Source organism: Tamandua tetradactyla, chromosome 19 (genome assembly GCF_023851605.1).
Source record: "Tamandua tetradactyla isolate mTamTet1 chromosome 19, mTamTet1.pri, whole genome shotgun sequence".
NCBI classification, from domain to species: Eukaryota; Metazoa; Chordata; class Mammalia; order Pilosa; family Myrmecophagidae; genus Tamandua; species Tamandua tetradactyla.
The window spans coordinates 5,815,954-5,840,532 of NC_135345.1; the positions used below are offsets into that span (position 1 = coordinate 5,815,954).

Genomic DNA, 24,579 nt, shown 5'->3' on the forward strand with positions numbered 1-24,579 from the left:
GGAGAGAGCAGCCACCATGTGGCAGGGAGCTGCCAGCAGCAGAGTCTGCCTTCTCCGGGAGAAAGAGCATGGCCTTGCCAACGCCTTGATTTTGGACTTCCAGCCCCCAACCGAAGAGGTGGTGGATGCTTGCCATTTAACCCAGCCCGCACACTCGCCACAGCGGTGCCGGCAGACTAAGACAGCGACATTTTCCAGCCTGCACACTCATCACAGCAGTGCCGACAGACTAAGACAGCGACATTTTGTAAATACCTGAAGATGAAGCGGCAAGCCATGAGAACATGTCTGGAAAACATTCCAGACTGACGAAACAGCAAGTTCAAAAGCTCGAGGTGAGTGGACCTGGCCTGTTCAAGGAGTAACAGGGAGGCAGCTGGCTGAAGCAAAAAATGGCCAAGGGGAGAACAAGTGAAGATATGTGAGGAAAAAAAGGGCCCCAAATGGGTAGAGCTATTCAGGTTACTAGAAAGAATTCAGGTTTTATCCCGAGTAGAGTGGAATGCTAGTGGAGGGCTGTATCAGAGCAGTGACATAAAAGGGTCACCATGGCCCACGGGGTTAGGAGCCTCAAGGGAACACAGGCTGAAGCAGGGAGGCCAGCTGGGAAGCCACTGCAATCATTACAGCAAGATACAAAAGTCCAGCCCAGGGTGGTAGCGCTGCAGGTAGGCCTAAGTCGGAAGACTCTAGACAGATGCTGAAGACAGAGGCAGTAAGATTTGCTGACTTCTCTTACAGGAAGTGAGAGAGCATCAAGGATGTTTCTGGCTCAGCACTTCAAGGGATGGAGTTGTCATTTAAGGAGATGTGGAATCTCTGGCTTGGAAGGGAAGACCAAGAGTTAGGTCTGAAGATGTGAAGTTCGAGATGTCATTCACCCCAGAGGATAAATGAATGTGGAGTTCAGGAGAGGGCTCTGGGCAGGTGATATAACTTGGATAGTTTATGTACCAATGGTACTTAAAGCCATGAAAACAGAGCCTCGGACAATATGGTGGGACTGGCAAAGAAAACTGGAGCATAGCAGCAAATGGAAGGCAAACAGCAAGAGCATGTGGTGGCTGTTTCTGTAGGTGCCACTGAAAAGTCAGTAAGATGAACACTGAGAATTATCCCCAAGAACGGACTTCATGAGCTGCGCTGTGGTCAAGCTACTTCACGGCTCCTCTCCCCTATGGAAGAGTTGGACAATCAGCAAGAACAGAAACATGTTTCTCATGGCGCCAGAAAACAGTAAAAGCACTGTAGTAACAGAGCCACTGCCAAATCAGGAAAAAAAGCCACTTAAAAGTGGTGGTGGTGGGGGTGCAAAGGTAGTTCAGTAGTAGAATTCTCGTCTGCCACACGGAAGACCGGGGTTCGATTCCCAGTCTATCTACTTCCCCAAAAAAAGAACACACAAGCAAAACCAACAAAACACAACCAACAAAACAAAAATTCAACAAATGGTACTGCAATAACAGGATACTCACATGGAAAAATAATGAAATGTGACCCAGTCATACAGCATACAAAAACAAAAAAATGTGGTAGGGACTCATGGACCCCTGGCTGGCCCCGACCCCGCACTGGCTTGGCCCAGAGCTGGCCCGACGCCCAGTGCGGGTCCCTGGCCCTGGCTCAGAGGAAGCAGAGGAAGCCAGGGGCGCACGCTGGAGCATGTGTCTGACCTACACTATCTGGTAGGGATTCCCTATCCTAGAACGCGCCTCGCGGGCAGAAGGCAGCTCACGGAGCTCTCACAGAATTCTGGAACACAATCAAGTGGCTGCCTGGGGCAGAGAACCACCGGCTGCAGGACAAACGTTGCAAGGTCTAGACTGTGAGGAAACTGTTTCCTAGGGAAGAGGGAACATCTGCACCCCTGTAAATGAGGAAATTCCCAGGGTCCCATGTGCATATCCAAGACAAGACACGTGCAGAAAGGATCAGGGCGGCCCCTACACTTTGGCCTGAAGTGGCTCTAACTCACTGTAATGGATAAACCCTGAAGGAGAGCCCTCACAGGTCCATTCGAAAAGCCTGGAAAAGGTGCCCTTTTTTTCTTCGTCCTTTTTTTTGTTAGGTCCTAGCATTCAAGGAAAGCTCTCGGATACAAGCTTATGGAACAGTTGCCCCAGGCTCTAAAGTCCAGTGATAATACATTAAAATATCAAAATGCCCAGGTTAAAAAACATACAAAGAAACAGGAAGTGATCAGGCAAAGGAGAAAATCAAAGTACTAGAAACCATCAGGAAGAGGACAGAACAGTTTGAAATGCTAGTGATTAATGAAAGCGAGGGATAAGGGGTATGGTAGGTATAATCTTTTTTTTTTTCTGTTTTCGCTTTATTTCTTTTTCTAATGTCTTTTTATTTCTTTTTCTGAATTAATGCAAATGTTCTAAGAAATGATGAATATGCAACTAAGTGATGATATTGTGAATTACTGATTATGTATGTTAATGTTTTATTTGGTTTGTTAATTTTTTTAAATTAATAAATAAATTTAAAAAAAAAAGAGGACAGAACCTGGGACACACCAGACAAATACTTAAAAATGGTCCTAATTGGGCAGTGTGACTGGATCAGTGGCAAAATTCTCACCTGCCACGCCAGAGACCCAGATTCGATTCCTGGTGCCTGCCCATGCAAAAAAAAAAAAGGTCCTAATTATGCTTAAAGAACTAAAGGAAAACATGGACAGAAAACTGAAGGAAATCATGAAAACAGATGAACAAAGAGAATATCAATGGAGAGACAGAAATTATGAAAAGGACTGAAACAGAGCTAAAGACCACAGTAACAAAAATTTAAATCCCTAGAGAGCTTCAATAGCAGATTGCACCTGGAAGAAGAAAGAATCATAGGACGTAAAGATAAGATAATTGAAATCATCCAGACTGAGGAGAAGAAGAAATGAAAAAAAAGGGAACAGATTCTGAGGAAAATGTGGGACACCATCAAGTATACCAATACACGTGTGTGGGAGTCCCAGAAAGAGAAGAGAGAGAGGGTCAGAGAGAACATTCAATGAAATAATGGCTATACAACATCCCAACTGCAATGAAAGACATGAATATACACATCCAAGATGCTCAATTAACTCCAAACAGGATAAACCTGTGTTTATATAATATGCCATAACATATTACAGTAAAACTGAGAATGCCAAAGATAAAGAAAAATTTTTGAAAGCAGTAAGAGAGAAGCAATGTGTCATGTAAGGTAGCTTCAATAAGGTTAAATGCCAATTACTCATTGGAAACCACGGAGACAAAAAGACAGTGGGATTACATATTTAATATGCAGAAAGAAAAAACTGCCAACCAGGAATTCTACATGGGCAAAACTCTTTCAAAACTGAGGGAGAGATCAAGACATTCCCAGATAAATGAAGTTGAGGGAGTCTGTCACCACTACAAGAGTTGCTAAAAAGAGTTCTGTAGATTGAAAGGGAAAGACAAAATATAACAAACTGAAGCCACATGAGAAATAAAAATCTCCAGTAGGGATAATGACAGGTGTAAATATAAATGCCAGTACTACTGTATTTTTGGTTTGTAACTCCACTTTTTGCTTTCTACAGGATCTAAAAGGCAAATGCATAAAATGTAATGAGAAATCAGTGGTTTGGGACTGAATGTAAAACATGGAATCTGTGACAAGAACTACATAAAGGTTGAGGGGATGGAGGGGTACAGGAACATTGTGTGTTTACTACTTAATTTAAGTTGGTAGCAAAACAAACTTGACTGTTACAGACTCTGGATGTTAAATTTAAGCCCCATAATAACTACAAAAAAAATATCAGAGAACATGAAAGTTCACAGAGACAGGAAGTAGAGTACGGGTTTCTAGGCAATGGATACAGGGTTTCTGTTTGGAGAGATGGTAAAGTTTTAGTGATGGAAGATGGGGACAGCACTGCAACAGAGTATGTATGATTAACCTCACTGGATGTTAGTTATGCTAGGGAGTTGTTAAGATGGAAAAGTTTATACTACATGTCTGTTCCCACCAAAAAAAAAAAAGAGTGCCTAAAGAGACAGTGACAAAGGCAACACATGATTCTGGATGTGTTCCTACATGGGATGAGAGAAGGCACACAAGGACATTATTGGGACATACGAAAAATTTGGAATATAGACTGTAAGCTTTATAGCAATGTTAAATTTCTTGAATTTGATAATCACCTTAAGTGATTACATAAGTGAATATCCTTGCCTTTAGGAAACGTACATGGCTATATTAAGTGTTCAAGGAGCATGATGTAAACAACCTACACTCAAGTGTCTAAAAAATGGATTGACATATATACAGACAGACGGATAGATAAAGGAGACAAATGGACTGGTAGAATGGAGCAGGGGTAGAGCTAGAATGATATGACAAATGCGGCCACTGTCAAAACTGGTGGATCTGGATGGCGGAGGGGTTAGAGGTATACTGGAGTTCTCTGCATGAGACTTGTGTTTGTTTTTAAACTGTCCTCTGAATTTGGAAATAAATTTTTTAAAAAAAAGAGTATTTCATAAAGAAAAGTAGAGTTGAGCCTTCATACTGTTTACTATTTTTATATACTTAAATGAAATTGGTAAGGCCTTAAATGTTATTAAATATCTTAAATAAAATGTGCCTTTAAAAATATACATATATTTGTAAGTAGCAAATGTCTACTCAAGTCTCAGCCTAAATGACACTTTCTTGGAATGCGTTTTCTCCATCTTCGAGCCAGGCGAGGTTCTCTGCTACAGTTCATGCCACACCCAGAGCCATCTATGAGTGTTTATCTCTCTTGTGGACAAAACAGCTCTGACAAAAAGGAGATCTTCGATTCCATGAATGCCGCTGGCTCGCTTCCCTTGGCCTCTCTCACCCTCCACCCCATCTTGGCAGCCTTGCAAACGTGCTCCCAGCTACTCTGCATTCCGTGACCTCTCAGCCCCAGCTCTGCTCTCAGAGCTGCAGCGATCTGCTTCTGGCTCTCCTCTGCAGTCCGGCATGACCAGGGTTTGTGCGCCCTCTTGTCCTCCAAGCAGGATTCGATCAGATGTGCCTTCCCTCCCTTACTCTGGAAGGCTATTCATTACCAGCCACTTTCAAATGTTTGGAGGTATTTTCAATCATATTCAGATTAAAAACCCAGCTGAGACTAGGACATGAAAACCCTCCTCCCGCTGACTCCCAGAACAGAGGTTAAGCAGGCAGGGTCCACGGGACTAGCCACCCAGCTGAAGGGCCCGTTCCAGCTCGAGCCAGCAGCTGGAAGCTGGACCCAGGCTCTGTGGCAGCCCTGCAGAAACCCTGCCCCTGGGATCAGAGTCGTTCCCAGAAACAAGACAGGCACCTCAAGCTCTTCAAGATTACCTTCCTCCCAAGTGTTCCAGCCTCCACCTTGTGCCCAGCCAGGAGCAGTGTGTGGAGGAAACGGGCCAGGCAGCAAAACCTCCCTGGACCTTCCCACGGCTGTCTCAGAGTTTTCCCCTCTGCAGGCACAGAGAATTCAAGGATTTCCCCCCCCCAAGAAATGTTTATTTTCCCCCTGGGCTCTGCCTCTAAGTACATGAAACAGTAATATCCAGTACAATTTGAAATAATGCAACATAAAATAACATCTTCGATGTCATTAAATTGATGTAGTGGCTGGAGGCTTCTACAGTTGCGTGTATTTGTTTATCCCATGATATATGAGGGAGGAAAGGGGCAATTTTTTTTCCATAAGGGCTCCACAATTTCCAGGAAACATTCTTATCTAGTAGCAACCTCAACGTCTATTCTCGTCGCTTGTCCTCAGTGTGCAGGAAAGCTGGGTACACCACAAGGGAAGACGAGGGGCAAGGAGGGCCACTTAATAAGCCAGCTAAGGCACAGAGGCTGGTTCTCAAGAGCAATCACAAGGAAGGTGGGCCTGGTCCTCGCCAGCAGACAGTCTACCACCCGGAGGCCCCAGGCTGCCAGCAACAGCACAGCTGAGGCTGAGTGCTTGTGGCTCCATGCTCTGCTTTCCTGGTTTGTCCAGCTGAATCCTGACACAGCCCATGAGGTGCACAGTCATCACCTCCATGGTACAGACGAGGAAACTGCAAATGAAAGGAGGCTGAGAAAAAGCAGATTTTAGCTTGAAGGGTACAGTTCAGCCAGCAGTCTCTGTTGCTCACCAAGAAGCCACAACCTGAGACATGGACCTTCAAGGCTTGACACATCAGTTTCCCATGGTGCCTAAATTTTCTCATCCTGACTGGTACCCGAGAATGGGCTTTTGTCTCCACAGCTGACTTAGGAAGTGACCATAACCCCACCCCTACCCCACCATGGGGTCCTATCTTCCTAAAACACAGACAAGCAATGAGACAACAGACAACAGTGGGGTTACTACTCAGCCTCATTAGACTTGCTGAGGATTAGATACACAGCAGAAAATTCCCAACACAGAATTCCATTCATTAAAAGCTGAAGGCAGTTATTTAAGACTCAGTTCAAACTCTGTTAACAGGTCCAGAGCCTCTCTTTGATCTTGGATGCAACAGACATATCCACCTATGCCTCCAGAGTGTCTAATTTAATTACACATGCTCCTGAAAGCAGGCCCAGAAGCCTTCTCACCTTTACATCCTAGCACCTCGGAGAAAGCCAGTAAACTCTGAATCCCGGGATTAGGAAGGGGTTCTACCTTCAGCCAGGTTGGGGCCTCAGTGCTCAGGTGGGCAGGGCAGCCCCTCCAGTGAGCAGGCTTGGGAGTCTACCCCCCTCCTGCACATACTGACCAGGAAGGCCCTGGTGCATGCGGGATGCTTGAAAACCCAGTAAGACAGTCCCTGCCTGGGTTCTTCAACAAAGCCGTAACCCATCAGCTAAGAAGTACAAGTGAAGTGTGTGCCAGATTCAAGGGAAACTCAAATCTTCCCCCAACAATTTCACCTTGAGCCCTCCCTATAAGGTAGAAATTCAAAGTAATGATAGATCTCCAGGTATCTGTGAGCATCATTTTAAGAAATGTAAACCAAGATATGGAATGCATTATTTGATTATTTTGCTAATCCAAGATTATTTATCACAAAAACCACTCAATATCTCAAAGTAAGTAATCCTGTCATTTGACAGCGATGGGAAATATTCAGGGAAGTTTAATGACCTCATGTCAGTCCTCCCACAAAATGTGGGCACGTCATTGCACGTTCTAGACTCTGAGGGAGGATAAGGACAGGTGACGAGCACTGTTCTGACCCCCACCGTCACTTTAGGAGAGACCAGCAAGCCGCAACTCAACAAAAGCCCTGCCAGAAAGGCAGTATTGGCAAGTTCCAGTCCTGCACCATGAAGTCTTCCTAACCCGGTGGACAAGACAATGGGAAGAGGTCTACGTGGAGGGTGGACCTCCAGCGGGCCTCGGGCTTGGTTCTGAGTGGGCACTGTCCTCAGGAGGTGACCCTCGGGACAGACACATTCCCTATCCTAGGAGCTAGGCACAGGGATGCAAGGACAGCTCACAAAGCTGTTTGTTACAGGAGCAGCAAGAAACAGGTCATCCCCATGGTGCAGTCCATGCTGGGATGGTGACAAGCATAACCAGCCTGGGGGTTGGAGAAGAATATTCTGGAAGAGTGACCCCCAAGCGGAGCTAGACACTGGCCTACAAAGCCCTGAAATGGTATTCCATGGGGCAGAAAAGTATCCTGGGAACAGAAAAGGATGACTCTTGGCTGGCTGCTGGTGAACACACATGACAGCAAAGGGGCCCACCATCCAAACCACAGGCTTCTTATCTAAGCACCCCCACAGCTTGCCCAGGACTCAGGGCCCCTCAGCCCGCTGAAGTGGACTAGGGGAAGAAGGTTTTTTGCTTAGGCAGTTAGTTCCCTGAACCTGCAGGCAGAGTGCAGATCAACAACACACAAGCCATTCAAAGGCAGGCATGGCCATTACGGGTGACCACCCCAGGATGTGGAATTGAGCTGGGTTTTGGGACGGTGTGACCCAGCAAAACCAGATGAGGCTTTGGAGTCAGACCGTCGTAGACTGCCCACTAGCCATGTGAAACTAGGGCAGTGGTCCTCAGCGTCTTCATCTGCACTCAGAAATAGTTACGCCTGCTCTGGACATTGTGAGGGCAGAACAAGGTAATGAGTGTGGGTGAACTGTCACAGCTCCTAGGAGAGCCCTCAGCAAAACTTGCTCTTTTCCTTTGCTTCCTCCCCACTGCTTACCTGTTTCCTATCTGAGCTTTTTCTAACTATCAGAATCCAAACTAGACCATCTATCAAAGTTGACTCCATCAAAGAATAAATCATAAATACATATTTTTCCTGCACTCCAGTAAACCTAAATATTTTCTGAGGACTTACAATGTGTTCCTGGCCTCACACTAGGACTATAAATAAAGAGATGATGTCCTGCTTAGACCTTAAAGCTGTCAAGCACCTCACCGAGAATAAGCCAGCACCTGCCAAGGACTCATCCAAGCACTGCAGGTAGCATATGGGGGGACCATGCAGATTATCTCATCAAGGGGCCAGTAGCAGAAGCCCTGCATTCTTCTTCACTTAAGCAACGAGGCACAGCTCTGTACTTGCTTTCCTTTACACTAGCACCAAGTCTGACCCAAATTTTCCATTCCACGGGGCTTCAGCATGTGGATGTCGCCTTACAGAGCCTAAAGTGGGCGACTTCTCAAGGGAGAGGCTGCCTTAAGAGTGAAATCCACGGGATTTGGAGTTACGCAGCCTTGGGTCTGAACGCCAGCTCTGACATATGGCCCTGGGCAAGTCACCTGGCCTCTCTGAGCCTCTGCTTTCTAATCTGTACAGAGGTATCAGAGCTCACCTGAAGGGGCTGCTCTGAGGACTGAGTGAGAGCCTGTACGAGAAGCACTTCCTCAGTGCTCTGCCCCGTTTGGATCACAAGCACCTTCAGACCCGAATGAAAACACAACCAACCACCCTCAAGCACAGGGCCACCGGACTGCACACTGTGAGGCGCCCGTCGCCTGGTTACAAATCAGCTGGAGGAGATTATCACAAGCATTTCGGGAATAACTACAATGGAATCGAAATTTCAGACTACCTCACATGTGGTAATGTTTGGGTATTGTTTCATGAAACTTCCGACCCAGTCATGCTCGTGGATTGTGTTTTTCTACACCCATCCCTACCCAGGATGACAATATAAAATTCATTTCCTGCAAGTTGTGGTGAACAAGCATGACAGACTACTCCAGGACAGTACCATGTTCCCAAACTTTGCTTTTGGTCTGGAATCCTCACAGTGTAACTTGGAGGCTCTAAACTCACTAACACTGTGCAAGGTGAAAGCTCTTGGTCCTGCCTGGATCCTCTCCTCATGACACCCTTTTCGTGGTGGGGCAGGGCACCTGGTCTGTGCTCCAGGCCCCCAACTCAGAGATCTAAGATCTCAGCCTACATGGCTGTGTGACACGGGCAAAACCAGGGTGGGATTAGGGGTAAGAAGGGCCACCTATCCCAGATCCAGTGTCCACCAGTTGGGAGACATCAGTATTTGGTGAACAAATGTGGGTGGCAAACACTCCCATGGTACATCCAGTCAGGCCAGACCATATCCCCACCAGTGACCAGGCCACGGCCTGGTGTTTGCATTCCACTGGACATGGGCTTCATGGTTTCAGCTGGGAGGGCCAACCACATTTTCTACCAAAATTCATGGCTCCGGGACAATCTCAGGACTTAGGACAGAGTAGTAAATGCCTACAATCCCAAAGGCTCGTGACCAAGGGTGCAGATTAATAATGTGCTTTAGCTAAAGGGACTTAGCCCCATTTCAGCTAATACCCAGATTTTACCTTCAAGACTTAAGTCTTTCTCCTGAAGAAAGTTAACAAAAAAATCAAACCAGTAATTGGTCCCAGTACTTCTGGATGGAGTATGGATGAGCACTGAAGCCTAATCAGTCTTTGGGGGCCAATGACAGCCTTCAGAGAGGCCCTTCTATAAGTGAAAGGGAAGTGGGCTTGGAGGATTCGATAGCCCTCACCAAGGTCACAAAGTGAAAACCAAGAGAGGACCAGCCAGGGGCTGTCCAATGACTGAGCCCACCCTTCCCCCACAGCTATTCAATTCGAGGGGCTGCTCATTTTGTAGCCAGATCTACCCACCTGCTCAACTGCCTCCCCTCAAACACGGTGCTCCCTGGGATACAAGACCCAGTTCACAGCTGTAAGGCCTCCCCACCCTCCCCAAGAGCAACCACATCCACCTCAGTACCAGATGTGCCTGGTCTACTGCCCCAGCAGAGAACTCTCTGGAACCTAATACCTGTATACTCTTGGATGCCTCTACTTAGCTGTCCCACAGGCATCTCAAAATCACCAAGTCCAAAGCAAATCTGCTAACCACTCTGTCAAACCTGTTCCTTCTGTGTATCTGCTCTCAGCAGGTGGCACCAGCAACCCACTACCCACTCAAGAACGGACCATGATTCCCGCCTGCTCCTCCAGATCCATGAAACCTTCACCAGGATCTCTCTTCTGGAGATACCTTCCCCATCCCCACCCCAAGCACTGGCCCTGATGACCCTGCCCAAGCTCCCTAGCCTGGCGTCTGAGACCCACCACAACCCAGCCGCCCCCAGCCTCCTCACCTATCATCTTCTGCCCTTGACTGTGTGCTCCACAACAGCAAACCCACTGCTGCAGCTCCTTCTGACTCTGGAACACGACCGCTGTCTCTCACTGCCATGCCCCAGGGCTCATATGTTCTCTCTCTCTCTGTGTTCTGCACCTGAAGGCTGTGTCTGGGGCTTCTGGCCCTCTTCCCTTCCTCCAAGCAGCACTGACCCACTGCGGTTCCACTGTCTATGGACACTTGTCTCTCCCATGAGGTGGGGCTCCTGACAGGCCAGCGCCATGTCTTGCTCACCACCATCTCTAGCACCTAGGAGAGAGCCCGACCCAGAGCCAAAGCTTAGTGACATTTTGCTTAAGGCACTTGGAAAGCAAACAAGATGCCATTTCTCTCCTTGAAGGAATTCAGAAGGACCAGTTTAGAATCACAGAGAGAAATAAAAAAGAACTAGCTGTGCTAAGCAAATAATTAGCAGTGCAGGAGCTCAGAAAACAGAGGCACCTCGAGGGCTTGGCAGCCAGGCAAGGCTGTGAAGCATGACAAGGGATTCAGCTGAGCCCTGAAAGATGTTGGCAGGGAGGGTGGGGAACCAAGAGGACAAGAAGATAAGAAAATGCTCCGAAAACACATGGAAAAAGTAGTCTTACCAATCAATTAGGTAGATGTCTGGAGTTAAGTTGTTTTTCTTGAAATGAGCAAATAATTTCGGCAAGTTTTCTTCAAAGAATACCTCAAATGCAGCAAAATAAGTCAACATCTAGGGAGATAATGTGAAATATACTAATAAACTAATTATCAGTACAAGTTTCCAATCTACAAAAAAAAATCAACATATTTATACTTTCAGAATTTAACCAGGCTCTTCTATAATTGCTGACACTTTTTGAGTGGTAACTCTTTCCAACACACTAACATACAGGCAATATATAAACATGTATTCTCTTTAATCTTCACAATAACATCATGGCTACGTCTTATTAATTTCTTCAGTTTACAGGTAAGAGAACTGAAACTCAGAGGAGTGATACAACCTCCTTAATGGGGCCACATCCTTAGCAAGTGGCAAAACTGGGGCTTGAACCTGTGCCTAGCTACTACAGAGGTGGAGTCATCCATGGTCCCCTATTTCCTAAGAACCAGGAATGAGGGGAAGTCTAAAATTAACTGGAAAAGGATGTCTGCCTCATTCCCACCCCAGCATCTCCGGAGAGAGAATATAATACAAATATCTGAGGCAAGGGCAAACTGGTGCTCTTGCTTCAAAGGGCGGCTTTTCCACAGAGCTCAGGGAAGACACTAAATGAAAAGGAAATAGCATGTGTTTTATTGCACATGCTTTTCAACTTATTTACAGAAGGTTTTGTAGGAGAACAAAACACACAAAGCGAGGGAGCAGTGCTCAAACAGGAGAGCACATGCTACTGGATTAGGAATAAGCCACTTCTGCGTGGTGGCCTCGTCTGTTCTACCACTTACTGGCTGGAGGCGTCTGAGCAGATCCCAACTCTCTGGTTTTGCTTCCTTATCTTTAATGAATGGGTTGTACTATAAACAATATTTCTCAAAGAGACAATTTTACCTGCCAGGGGATATCTGGCAATATCTGGACATACCCGTCACAAAGCAGGGAGGTACCACTGGCATCCAGTAGCTGCCAAACAGCCCCTAATGCATGTAGCAGCCCCCAAAGAGTCATCTGGCCAAAAGGTTAGCAGAGCTGCTGCTGAGAAATTCCACTGCATATAGGGGTCCCACTCAACATTACGATTCTATAATTGTCCTTAAAAAAAGAAACTAAAACTTCTACAGTTTTATTATGTGTTTCCAAAGAAAAAGGTGGGGGGTGGGGTTCTTCAAACTTAGCAGAAAGTAAGACAGAAATCATTTATAATTTATAAAAAGATAATTAAATTTATATCCTGGTATTATCTCTAGAAATTAGTTTCAAAAGAAATGTAAAGTCAGAATTTATGGGTATCAATGAGCTATTTCAAAAGTAAGAAACTCTCCTAAATGTCTTCACAATTTCTGACCATTATTTTTCTTGAAAAAGTAATTCCTATAAGTTTTCACTGTAGAAAACTTAGGAAATACAGTAAAGAAAGAGGCTAGCCATAAACCTAGTGTTGTGGTATATTTTTTTCTTTCATTGTTCATGGTGGCTAAAACAGTATATGTTCTATTTTACGGCCTATTTCTAAATGAATATTTTGTCTTAAGTACTTTTTCATATTAAAGTTCTTTGCCAACACCCTTCTAATGGTTGTATGGTATTTCACTGGATGTACAGCCAGATTTTAATTAATCACTCTGCAAATTGTTTTCTCTTCCATAATTGTAAGTAATTCTGTAATGACCATCTTTGTGCATAATGCTTTGTTCAAATTTATAACTTTCTTAGAATTGATTCTTACAAGCAGAATTACACATCAAAGCTATTTCCAGCTAATGATAATACCAAATTGTCTTCAGAAAGGACTGCCCATTTACATTCCCCTAACAGCTATCAGTTTAGAGGCAGTTTTTAATTATATATATATATATATATATATATATATACATATATACATTTTTAATGTGTGTATTCTAATACTCAAGAGTTCTTAGATCTTAAGGAAGAAATACAGACACTCCCTAGCTGATCTAAATTATTAGACCACTTTGGTTTTGAATCACTGGTGATAATTATCAACAAACAAGACACTGTTACTTAAAAACCCATGATTTGTTAAATTGGTGACTATTCGTCTGGACTGCAGAAACACAGGCTTGGAAAGACGTCGGATCTCAGCTCTCACACTTCCCAGCTGTGTGGCCCTGAGCCAGTCACTCATTTCCGAGACTGCTTCCTCATCGGAAGGACGCCGAGGGCCCAGGTCCTGAAGTTCACCAAGGTCCCTGTCCAGGCCAAGCACTGCCACCCCCCCTTCCGCTGTGTAGGGGGGTGGGGACCTGTTCACAGCAGTACACTAACCCCATCACAGCCCTTGTTTTTTAAGTAAAGGAACATGTCTCCTTTCTCAAGTACATGAGCACATTCCAGAAGGCACAGCCACAACATGACAATAAGCAGCAATGCCGTTTAATCAGGAGAACTTTGGTCTGCTAGAACCAAATGCCAACACTGCCTCTGAGCTTTTCCTTTGACATTCAGTGTGTCTGTCTGTGCAGGAGCCACGTGCCTACCTTGTTTAAAGAGTACATGCTCAGAACAGTCTTCCTGAAGTTCATACTTATGGCTGTTAGCCATGGGGCTTTAAACTTAAGTTCAATACAACATCCCAATAATCCTCTGCTTTTTCATCCTACTTTTCCTAAATTTCTCTTAGTGGAGGGAAGATATGTTCTTTCCCACTGACAAGATAGAATGATGAGGCAGTGCTGGCTGCGTGGAGACTCAGCAGCGAGGACACACACAGAGGATACTCACAAGGCCATGGTCCACTCGGAAAAACGCCATTTGACATGGTTTATTCAAAAGATTAGAAAAAGCGATAAAGGCATCTGCAGTATCTAAGTTCAAAATCAACACTGCTGCTATAAAGGACATGCCCTGAACCTGAAGGAAGGAGAGAAACGTGTATTAAACCAATGGCAACCAACAAGGTCACAGCACATCTGACGCTTTGTTAAAAAGAGGCACCAAAATGCCTGCGCCCTTGCCGCGGACACACACTCACTCACCCATCCGTCACCGCCCACCGAAAGCCCACCTGCTGCTCGCTCAGAACCTCTGCTCTGCCACACCCACGACCCTGACTGCTCTTTCATGTCCCTGCCACCTCCCTCTATCTTCCAGGAAATCCACAAACCAGCCCCCCTTCATTCCACATTTGAAATACCATCCTCCAGTCTACAGAGTTGCCTGGTGCCATAGAAACGCCTATCTAACTTAACGTGTTAAATTTAAAACCATGCACACATGCATCTGCTAAGCTGCGGAAATACCAGCAGCACGTTTTTTAAAATGGTTACTGCTAGAGGCTTTTGATTTAACACATGCAAAAAAAAATCACATGCAACAAATTAAAATTACGTCTGATTCACACGTGACTACATGCCACAGAGCAGCCATGTCAGCTCCATTTCTTTATGAGGAAACCGAGTCCAGTCATTTACCAGGAGACTTCATGTTCCTCAACACAAAATGAAGACATTCAACTTGATATCTGTAACCAAGATGGGCTAGACAATATCTGCCCTTCTTTGTAGTTGATAACATTATAAAATAACTGAAAATCTTCACTTACATAACCCACATCCGGTCGGTAACAAGTATAAGCGCCCAAAATACTGTGCAACATGTCATGATATGGACCACCCTGAAAGGATCAACACACCAAACAACACACACATCAGTACTGTTAGTGCTCAGGGGAACATATGATGCTACAGGTGCTACTACAGACTGTTACTCATTACTGCAGCTGCCCTCAACAGAAGGGGACTGTGTGCCAGGCCTCGTGCTCGCAGCTCTATATACATGGTGATAGAATAAACTAGCTACCAATTTACCGTTAACAAGCAAGTCTGCAGCTCTTCTATGAAGCCACTGTGAAGAAAGACAGTGGCAGGTACTGGCACCACGCTGGAAAAACCACCTGGGCTTGGCTCCAGCTGTGAACTGTTCTGCCTCCAGGCTCAGCAGAAGGTGACCCAGGTCCCCAAGGGCTCTCAAAAGCAGGTAACTGCTGCTTGTGCAGATCCTGCCTTCTAGCTGTGTCCCTCATTTCCAACTGTCCTTTTTGCTTCCCTTTCCCTGTTGTAATGCATTTCTTTAGTGTTTTTTGTGGCAGGTCTAGGAAATACATTTTAAGTCTTGAGTCCCAGGAGCTACTATTTTATCTCAAACAATTTCCCAGCTTTCCCATCCCTCCAAGGTTTCTATTTGCTCCTTTAACTGCTTTCAGAAACTTAAGTGCTGGAGTTTTTTTTCCTAATTGAGCAGGCTCACAATCATGTTAAGATGTCTGAAGACACTGTGAAAGGATTGGTCCAGTTCACAGCAGCATTCACTGTCCATTTCTACCATGTGCCTACAATTAAAAAAAGGAGTTCAACTTTCACATGGTGTGTGATGGTGAAGTCATTCCAGACAGCTGCGTATGGCTTACAAAATCACGCCGTGCCCAGAGCATCACATTCTACCATACAAAAACGATTAAGAGAGATTCCCAAGTCAAAGAGGAACAGAAGAAGAAAAAACAGCAATGAGAGGGTAAAAAAGACAACACCCAAGGCTAAGAAGGTAAGAGAGGTAGGGAGAGGACCCTCTGCAGAGGGGCCCATGAGAGGACCAGGGGAGGGAGAAGCCTCTGTAGTAGGACCCACCTGAGGACCAGGGAGACTGCAGTGAGGCTTTATCCAGCCACAGGCTCAATGAGAAAGCAAGAGCACTATACTGAACTTTTCTTAAAGCATTTATAATTTAAAGGATTCTTCACCACGGCAATTGTGTCATTCTCACTTTGATGTCAACTGTCCTTTCTTTTATGAAAAGATGCTGCTAGGAGATGGCAGTCATTTATGCTCAGTGCCTGTAAATGTCCATTGTTTTGGACATCTCATAGTTCCCTGCACTGCCCACTTCTCTGCCCTTTAAAAAAATATATTACTCATTTATGACATCTAGAACTGAGGCAGCCAGAGACTGAGGAGACACACCCAGAGGGAAAGTAAAAAGCCAACCTTCTTGCCACTTCTCCTCCTCTTCTGGGCACATCTTTCAGCAGCAGGGTCCTCACCCCGTGAGAATCCCCAGTGATTCTCAAAACCAGCATCTTAGAAAGTGAAACCCTAAGAAATGTTCCAGGAAAAAAGTCCTAGAGTCCCAGCAATGGAAAAGTTTGGCTCTGGGCTTCTGGGGGGCGTAGCATTAACATGCTGTAAGAACCTGTGACTACTTGGGGGCAGAAGGCACAGCACCTGTGAGTGCCTTCAAACACTGAAACCCTGAGAGTACCTCGCAGAACCAATGCACCAAGAACCATTTAGGGAACATTCTAGCTACCATGTGAGTTCCACTGGCTCCCCTTCTCCTTCCAGAATTTTCCCTTCCTTCTTACACCTTTAGTCTCTGCTTTTATTAAGTCTAAGAACCTACTTTTTAGGAACCCTGCCCTGAAATTCAAAGAGAGCAAAAAATTCAGTCACCTGTGCTAGCCATTCTGTCTGTCACATTCTCACTTCTGCTGCTGCCTAGCATGAAATCACTCTTCAACTTTCGGTTAGATTTAGTTATCTTTTAGTTCTGAGTTATGCTCAAGGAGGCTTAATAACAACTAGCCTCTATGGCACCTGTTATGTGCCAAGGACTGCCAATAACCTGTCAGGCTGGACTCCACACCCCCAAGTTACAGGGGAACAAACCAAGGCTCAGCCAGGATAGTGGCTTGCTCAAGGTCACCAAACAAGTAAAACGTCAATCTGGGAGTGAAACCCAAATTCCTCTGAAGTCAAAGGTTAAGAGACTTTCAATAAAGCAACATTTCCGGGGACCCCACCCCAGAGCCCAGTCTGGGGAGCAGAAAGGGTGTACAAGAACCGCTGACACAGGAGAAAGAGGGGAACCTGGGGTTCAGGAAGGAAAAGGCCTTCCTTCTTGAGGGAAAAAGCAATGAGGAGAGCTGCAGAGCACGGTGTGGACTGGGACCTGAAGGAAACTCATTGGGTAGAGGAGCAAAGCAGCTGTGATCTGTGGGAGAAGGGTCCTGAGAGGCAGACTGCTCAGCTAAGAATGGCTCCCCAGGCTCTCATATCCACTTCTCGGCGAAGTAGGTGGCATGGTAAAAATTCCCTAATCCCGGAAGCCAAAAGCCTCTCCTCAGTCCTTCCATCGTGAAGCACTATAGCACCTGGCTTCAATGCCACCCAACTTCAAACTGTTCCCTCCTGCAGATTCTGGGACCCACCAGTTCTCTGGCTGCCCTTCTCCAGTTATACCACAGGACTTCTCAAAGCTCTGCCCTCAGCACTTTCTCTTCCCGAGCAGGGACCAGGCCTTACTCATTTCTCTATCCCCTTCCCCAGCAACTGGTTCCCAGTTAAGAATACAGTAACCATTCATTAGTAATGGTTAATTAGGGTGGTTCATGTAATTGAACTGTATTCTGTTCCTTCCTTTAGTGAGGTCCTTTCTCCCCAAAGGAACTAAAGAGCCTCTGAACACCTCCATCTTCATCTTTCTTCTGGCTGGAATATCGTTCCCATTCTCTGGCCAAAATGACTCACAAACCTGGTCCCTGCACATCTTGAGCTGCTTCCTGACTGGTCACCCCCACTGCGAAGGTGCCCAGGAGGTTCCCGCTGCCTCCTTTGTGCTTTTAGAGGACCCTCGCTGTCTAGTCTCTGCCTGGCTCCCTCTGGCGTCCACTTAATGCATGTGTTCTAATTGATTCCACTATTCTTTATTGGTTACCTACTGTGTGCAAGGCAAGATGTTAGAATCACAGGCAAGATGGAATCTGGAGGTGGTGGGTGAAGGGGGTGGGCTGGGAGTGCAGAAGCCAACAGAGACATGAGGACACCATTGCAGAGGTCTAGACAGGAAACGAGAGTCTAGACTAAGTAAAGGCAGTGAGAATGGTGAGAGGACAGATTCAGAGACATTTAGGAAGTAGAACTGGCAAAAACCATCATAGATCAGGTGAAGGAGAGTTCAAACACGACCTCCAAATAAATGTTTGCCGGCTGAAAGAATAGGTATTCTAACGTCTCTGCTCAGATGATTCCAAAATCTGCTGGCAGGTCTGAGCTCTGCCTGTACTATGTTCAAACGCCCATGGGAAGGCTCCGCTTTCCTTTTACTATTGCATCCTGTCTCCCACAGTTGACTTCTGTTCCCCCAGGCACCTTCATTCTCCTGGTCTACCTGCTCAAAAACCCCACCACTTCTGGCTCTGCCACCCAATGTCACTACAGCCAAAGGTCGCCAAGGAGCTTCCTTTCTTCTCCAAGTTCACTGCACTGGGGCTAACCTGAGTTGAATCAAATCACATGAAGATTACCTGGCAACCTCCTGACAGGTGCGGGCTACTGTGTGCAGTTCTGAACAGATAACATAAACAACATCTAGGAAGGCTGTGACCAGATGGGCACACAAAGCCATGTACAGGCTTCTAGCATAGACATTTTTAAAAAAAAGGATAGAATCATTTTTAAAAACAAATACAGCCATGTTAAACATTTGTTGGAAAGGGTTAGTACACTTATTCTTAAAGGTCTAAATGCATTAACAATAAGACACTCTCCTCCCTGATTTAAAAAAAAAAGTACTTTTCAAACCTGATTTCATATATACACAGCCTGGCATTTAAGATCTTTAAACAAAACATACTTGAAAGCAACAAATCACTACCACCTACCTGCTGGAAAATGCAGAGATTAGGAAACGTTCTAGAAATGTCCAGTTTAATAAGCTCAAGACTGGCTTCTCTGTCTGCTGCTGAAAAACCAGCATCTGTTAAAAGATCAAGAGTCGTTATACTTCTTGGAGGCAAGAACATGGAATAATTCCGAGACTTTGAAGTTTCATAAGGACGAAGCAAAGATAAGAAGTTCTTTAGAAGTACATGACCTAATTACATCTTGAATCAAACAGGGTCCTCCTTCAGAGTTTAAACAGTTTAAAAAGAGTCTCTTTAGAGAGAAAAAAATCTTAAGCTGCCAACGAATGCTAGATATCATTAGACGTTTTCTCGAAGTCTGAAATAAAAATCTCACTGGGTATTACCTTTCAACAACTCCAAGCAGGGAAATTTTAATATGGACAATTACAGAGAAAGACACAAATGAACTTTAGGCACAGAAAAGAACAACAACAAAAATCATTTGATCTAAAACATTACTAGTGTAAACAGGATATATGGGAGCTATGGCAATATAACATTCACGTATACTACTTCTAACAAATATTTATAAATAACTTGTTTTATACATTTTTTAATTCCAACACTATATAGAGAGTGTAGAAAGATACTTCTTAAACCACAGAATCAATCATTCTTGAGTGTTATGGGAAATTCTGAAAACGAAATCTAGCTAATATGCAATTTTTTGTCTTTTTGGGAGTCGTTCCCATACTCCTCTGTAAGCTATACTCAACTAATCCCAGGTACCAGGCTACCGCCCACCATGCCATCACTTGAAAGGAAAAGGTACCAGTTAGGAGCAGCCCTCCAGCCCCACACAACACCACACTGCCCGCAGCTGCTAAGTCCTATTTCTTGTAAAAAGCATTTTCTTTAACGTGTTTGCTTTACAACACCCGCATCCCATTAAGCTTTGTATAAATCTGCCTCAACCACTACCACAGTTAGTAAATGTTCTTTATTATTGAATAAGTACTGATATTCTGCTAACAGCAAAGCGAACTGCCCAGTGGTCTTGGAATGGGCCATACCTTCATTCTCCACTTCAGAGCCTCCAGTGCTGAGAAACCTCCACCTCTCCTTGGCTCGGGCAAGACAGATGTCAAAGAGCTCTGGAAGAAAAGCCTCTAGGTGAGCACCACGTGTACAGAGAATACACTACTACCTCATTGGCTATTTAAAGCTCCTCTATCGACTACACACTGAATACTGGCTAAACAATTCCCACTAACTTAGTGTGGAAACACTTCTCTTTAAGGACATGGCCAGATACAAAAAAAGAATACAAAAATACCACCCATGCCTGACATTTACCTGTATCACACAATCCACCCTTTCAACAATTTTGTTTTGATCTGTTTGTTAGCCTTCTGCCTCCACTAGGCTGTGAGCTCTTGGGAAGACCTTGAGGGCCTCCCATTCACCCCTCTCCAGGGGAAACAGCCGAGGGCCTGCTGCAGGATGATACACGCAATGACTGTCTGACCAATGGGAGGAGGGAGGGACAAGCCGAGAAACCACCTACTTTCAAATAAGGACAAAATGGCACTGCTACCTGCAGGGCAATGGGTCCCTAACCTTGCTGCCCAGAAGTGGTGTAGGGGTACAAGGAGAGGCCAGAAACAGGTGGAGGTTTCAAAACATAATTCTTGCTGGCAGAGAAATAAGAAGACAGGGGTCCCACATGACATCCCATACCTCCTCCGTATTTAGAACTTTTTCAATAATTATTCTCTTTAAGCAGTTTGGGTAACTGTGAAATAACTCATGTTCACCAATTTTATATTTATATACAGATCTTCATGGGTATATCCCATGGCCCATTCTTCTTTAAAGAATGGACACGAAGAGTGAGCCCACAAAGGGTTTTCAGTACCTCTGCTCGCTCAGCCACCTCTAATCACAGGGGCTCCCTGTTCTTTTGGCTTAGGTGTTCTCCAGCTATCAGACGTCCTGGATGACTAAAGAGCTGTAAGTCTTTAGCTACAGCTACCTTAGAAATTTTATAACTTTATTTTTTCCCTCTTTACTATTGGGAAATAAAGGCAAGCACATTGTTCTCAGGAAGGGCACACTATTTTATTTAAAATATAAAGCAAAGTTTAGTTATACTATTGTAATCTAACAAGTAAAATCTAGACTTGTAAAGGATGTAACTTATAATCTATGCTAGTCTGCCACGGCAGGAAAGGGCACAATGATAAAACAGAATTTCATATTATTATAATTATCCAGGAGGCAAGATCTAACTCAAATGCTTACAAGACCAACTTGGAGATATTCTGATCTGGTGGCCAGAGGATCCCATGGAACCTGGATGCGGTCTTATGTTTTGTACTTTAGACAGGAGATGAAGGATATCTCTGCGGCCATCGTCCCTGGGCACCGCCTCCCAGAAGAGGTATTAGACAGTCAAGGTGCAGGTGCTGGTGGTCTCAGCATCAAGGTTCTTTTTAAAGTCTCCCCAGTGGTTAGAATGCCCGTCTTTTATGCGGGAGACCTACATTCGATTCCTGGACCAGGCACCCAAAACAAACAAACAAGTCTCCCCAGGCCTCTGATCTCCTGCTTCACACCTAGCAATTAACTTTTTCTCTTTGGGGTAAAAAGTATCCCCATGGCTTTACTGGTGTGTGGTTGGGGGTGGACAGTGGGATTGGAATTAGAACAGCCAGGCTATCACCTTCTTGGACCTGCAGGTCCAAATTCAAAGCACAAGTGAAGTTTTAATGGTACAATTGGGCTGACATTCAGTAAGTTTCCAATTATGTAACCTAACCTGGCTTCCCCAGTCAGAACACAGGCTTCAGAATCCACCAGAGCTGGCATCCTGGCTCCATCAACACCCTAGTCACGCATCCTGGGGCATAGTCCCTTATCCTTTCCAGGAGGCTAAACTTCTGCAGCAGGAAAATGAGGTAACAATATCTGCTCCCACAGGGTTGTTTGCAAGTGTAAAGCAGACACTGTAATTAAAGCACCCAGCACCATGCCTGGCACTCAACAAACTGGAAGCCAAGATCTTATGCTCTAGTACTCCCTTGAATAGTAGGGAAACTGAGATTAAGTCAGGCCCAAGAGAGCGGTGTTCACTCATTCAGCAAACACTTCTTGAAGGCCTGCTACATGCTAAATGAAAGCCGTAGTGGGATGGGTAACAGCAGAGGCCACACCAGAGAAGACCCCTGACTCTGAGGGCAGATTTTCCCAGGGGCAGCAGGTGTCAGGCAGCTGACCATACAAGTAAAGCATGATGTGAACAAGGCAAGTCAATACCAGCCAGAACTTAAAATTTTCAGGATAGTAACTGAGCCAAATCTATTACAATAGATCCATGGAAGATTTAATAGATTTTAAGCTAAATAAAATCAACACAGTTATCAGTGAGAACCACAAATTCAAATATATACATGGGCACATAATCAATCTGCTTAGACTGGCTATTGATAGAGTTTAGAAATTTTCAAGAACAGGAACTAAAATAAATGTACAGCAATTTCTCCAAACCTCTACTTCTGAGGATGCTTTTTATAAAAATACTCCCAAATTAAATGTTACACATTTTCTCATATAAACATGTTAAAACAAAATTTTGGCAGTATGGCTTTAGTGGGAAAATGAAGCTCTGACGAAGGGCCTCTTTCTCAACATTCCCTCTCAGGGACTTCCCTGTAAACAGAGACCAGCCACCACCCCCAGACCAGCTGACACCACTCGGCTCCAGAACACTGCCTGGAACAAGGCTGCAATTACAGGGCAAGCTGGTCTACAAAGATAAAAACGTAAACTCCAAGTACATAGGGAAGATAAAAATCAATCTGTTTTAAACTCAAATGCTTTTCACAGAGGAGAAATTGCCATAATCAATTCCATAAGCATTTACTGGGCACTCATATAAAACAGAAGAGGTTCCTTAGACTACAGACAGGGAGAAAAAAATTTAAACTAACAACTGCCATTTACTAAGTGCATGATTCTCAGTCTGTGAACTCCCTGCAGGCACAGAGCCCTCGGCAGAAGTTAGTCCCCAGCAGGCAGTGAATCCACTGATTTCTGCCTGGGGCAGGGACACACATGCAAAGTGACTAAAGGTGAAACAGTGCAGCAAAGGTTAATTTTTTTTTTAATTAATTAATAAAAATTAAAAAAAAAAAAAAAAGAGTGCAGCAAAGGGCCACAAGATAGGGGAGTGTATATCTCACCTTCCCTTCTGGGTTTTAAGATATAAGAACCCCAAGGACCCTTGTTCTAGCACAGCACTTTGTCTGCTCCAGGCACGTAAATAACACATATAGGCCTGAAAAGAAATCCCTGAAAAAACCCATATGCACAGCAAATACAAGACCTCCACAGAAAAAGACAGTCCTTGCCCTCCATCTTCCATTCATTAGCATGTCAGGGTTAAGGCTTCCTCTCTAGGGGACCTTGGTAAGTAATTGATCCTAACGTAATTCCACCCACTGAGGCTTGAAAGCCACAATCGCCACCCCCATCTCATCAGGGAAGAAGACAGGTAACAGGAAGAATGGAGGACACTGGCTCTGGGTGATCAGGCAACAGAAGCACCAGGGACTAAATCCATGCCTCCCAGTATCTCACCCTACTGGAGGACACTCGCCTGGGGGCCTTTCGAAGTCCAGCTTCTCGGCAGCAGTTGTCATTCTTCCAACAGGGCAAACGGGCCCCACAGGACCAGAGGGGTGAATTACTGAAACCTAGGATCAAGCAAGCCACTTACCATGGGTGATGTTTAACTCGTTCCCAATGGCTAAGCTCCAGACTTTGCCTCTCACGCTTGGAGGGATACCCTGCCACCACAAATCTCGAACTTTTCTAGAGCACCACCTGGACAAAAATGAAAGCATGGATTTATAAGTTTGTTTTCGAAGGAGAAATATTTGCCTACCTGTGTGCCAAGCCCCGAACCACCAAGAGCTGGAGATGTAGATTTGTGTAAGGCACAGCCCCTGTCCAAAGGTAGCTCACAGTCCAGTATTCTACAGAGACCAGGCAATCAATGATTACCTTCCACAGGGCCACTACTGAGACAGGTATGCAAAGATAGTGTGCAAGCAGGAAAAAGCACCACAAGCCAGAGGAGCCCCAGGTACCTTCCCAGAGCCAAAGTCTGAATGACCTGTAGCAGTTTAATTAGATGAAGGACAGGAAATACTGACTACAGACCACACAGAACAAGAAATCTCTGGCTTATTGCAGGAACTGCCACAGATAGGTATGGCGTGGGGAGTACCAAGAAGCAAAGCTACAAAGCTGGAGGTGAAGGCCAGACCCAAGCGGTCCTGTGAGGAAAACTCGGGGAACTCAGCAGCCAAGTACTGCACTACAGCACGCAGGCAAAGCACACAGCAGTGAACTCAAGAGGGCTCCTTTCGGTAATGACCTGCCACACTCTAATGGCAGAGGAGAGCCCTGTGAGCTCAGAATGCTCTGGACTACACAGAATTGTTCAAGTCTGCTAGTCACAATAATTACCACTGACAAAAGGCTGGCACAAATGTAAAGATGCTGAAGCCAAAGATACCTATGGTGCTTTTGCAGGCAGCATGGCCCACTGGGGGTCACTGGCTATTCTAAAGCACTGACGAGGTCTGCTTCGATTCTGTCCTCAA

At 45.1% G+C, this 24,579-nt stretch overlaps 1 protein-coding gene across 8 annotated transcripts in view; it reads right to left on the bottom strand.

Moving 5' to 3' along the window:
• Positions 1–24,579, bottom strand: part of TBC1D14 (TBC1 domain family member 14) — a 126,321-nt gene that overhangs the window by 5,878 nt on the left and 95,864 nt on the right. For 6 of the 8 annotated variants that reach the window (XM_077136339.1, XM_077136342.1, XM_077136344.1 and 3 more), the window contains 6 exons: positions 23,688–23,794; positions 19,981–20,061; positions 18,944–19,038; positions 14,831–14,902; positions 14,011–14,139; positions 11,228–11,337 (listed from right to left, as the gene is read on the bottom strand). In XM_077136339.1, coding sequence (XP_076992454.1) covers positions 11,228–11,337; positions 14,011–14,139; positions 14,831–14,902; positions 18,944–19,038; positions 19,981–20,061; positions 23,688–23,794 — 594 coding nt within the window. Of the gene's footprint in view, positions 1–10,595; positions 10,890–11,227; positions 11,338–14,010; positions 14,140–14,830; positions 14,903–18,943; positions 19,039–19,980; positions 20,062–23,687; positions 23,795–24,579 lie in introns of those variants that run through there. The other 2 variants (XM_077136341.1, XM_077136340.1) reach the window with 2 other exon arrangements.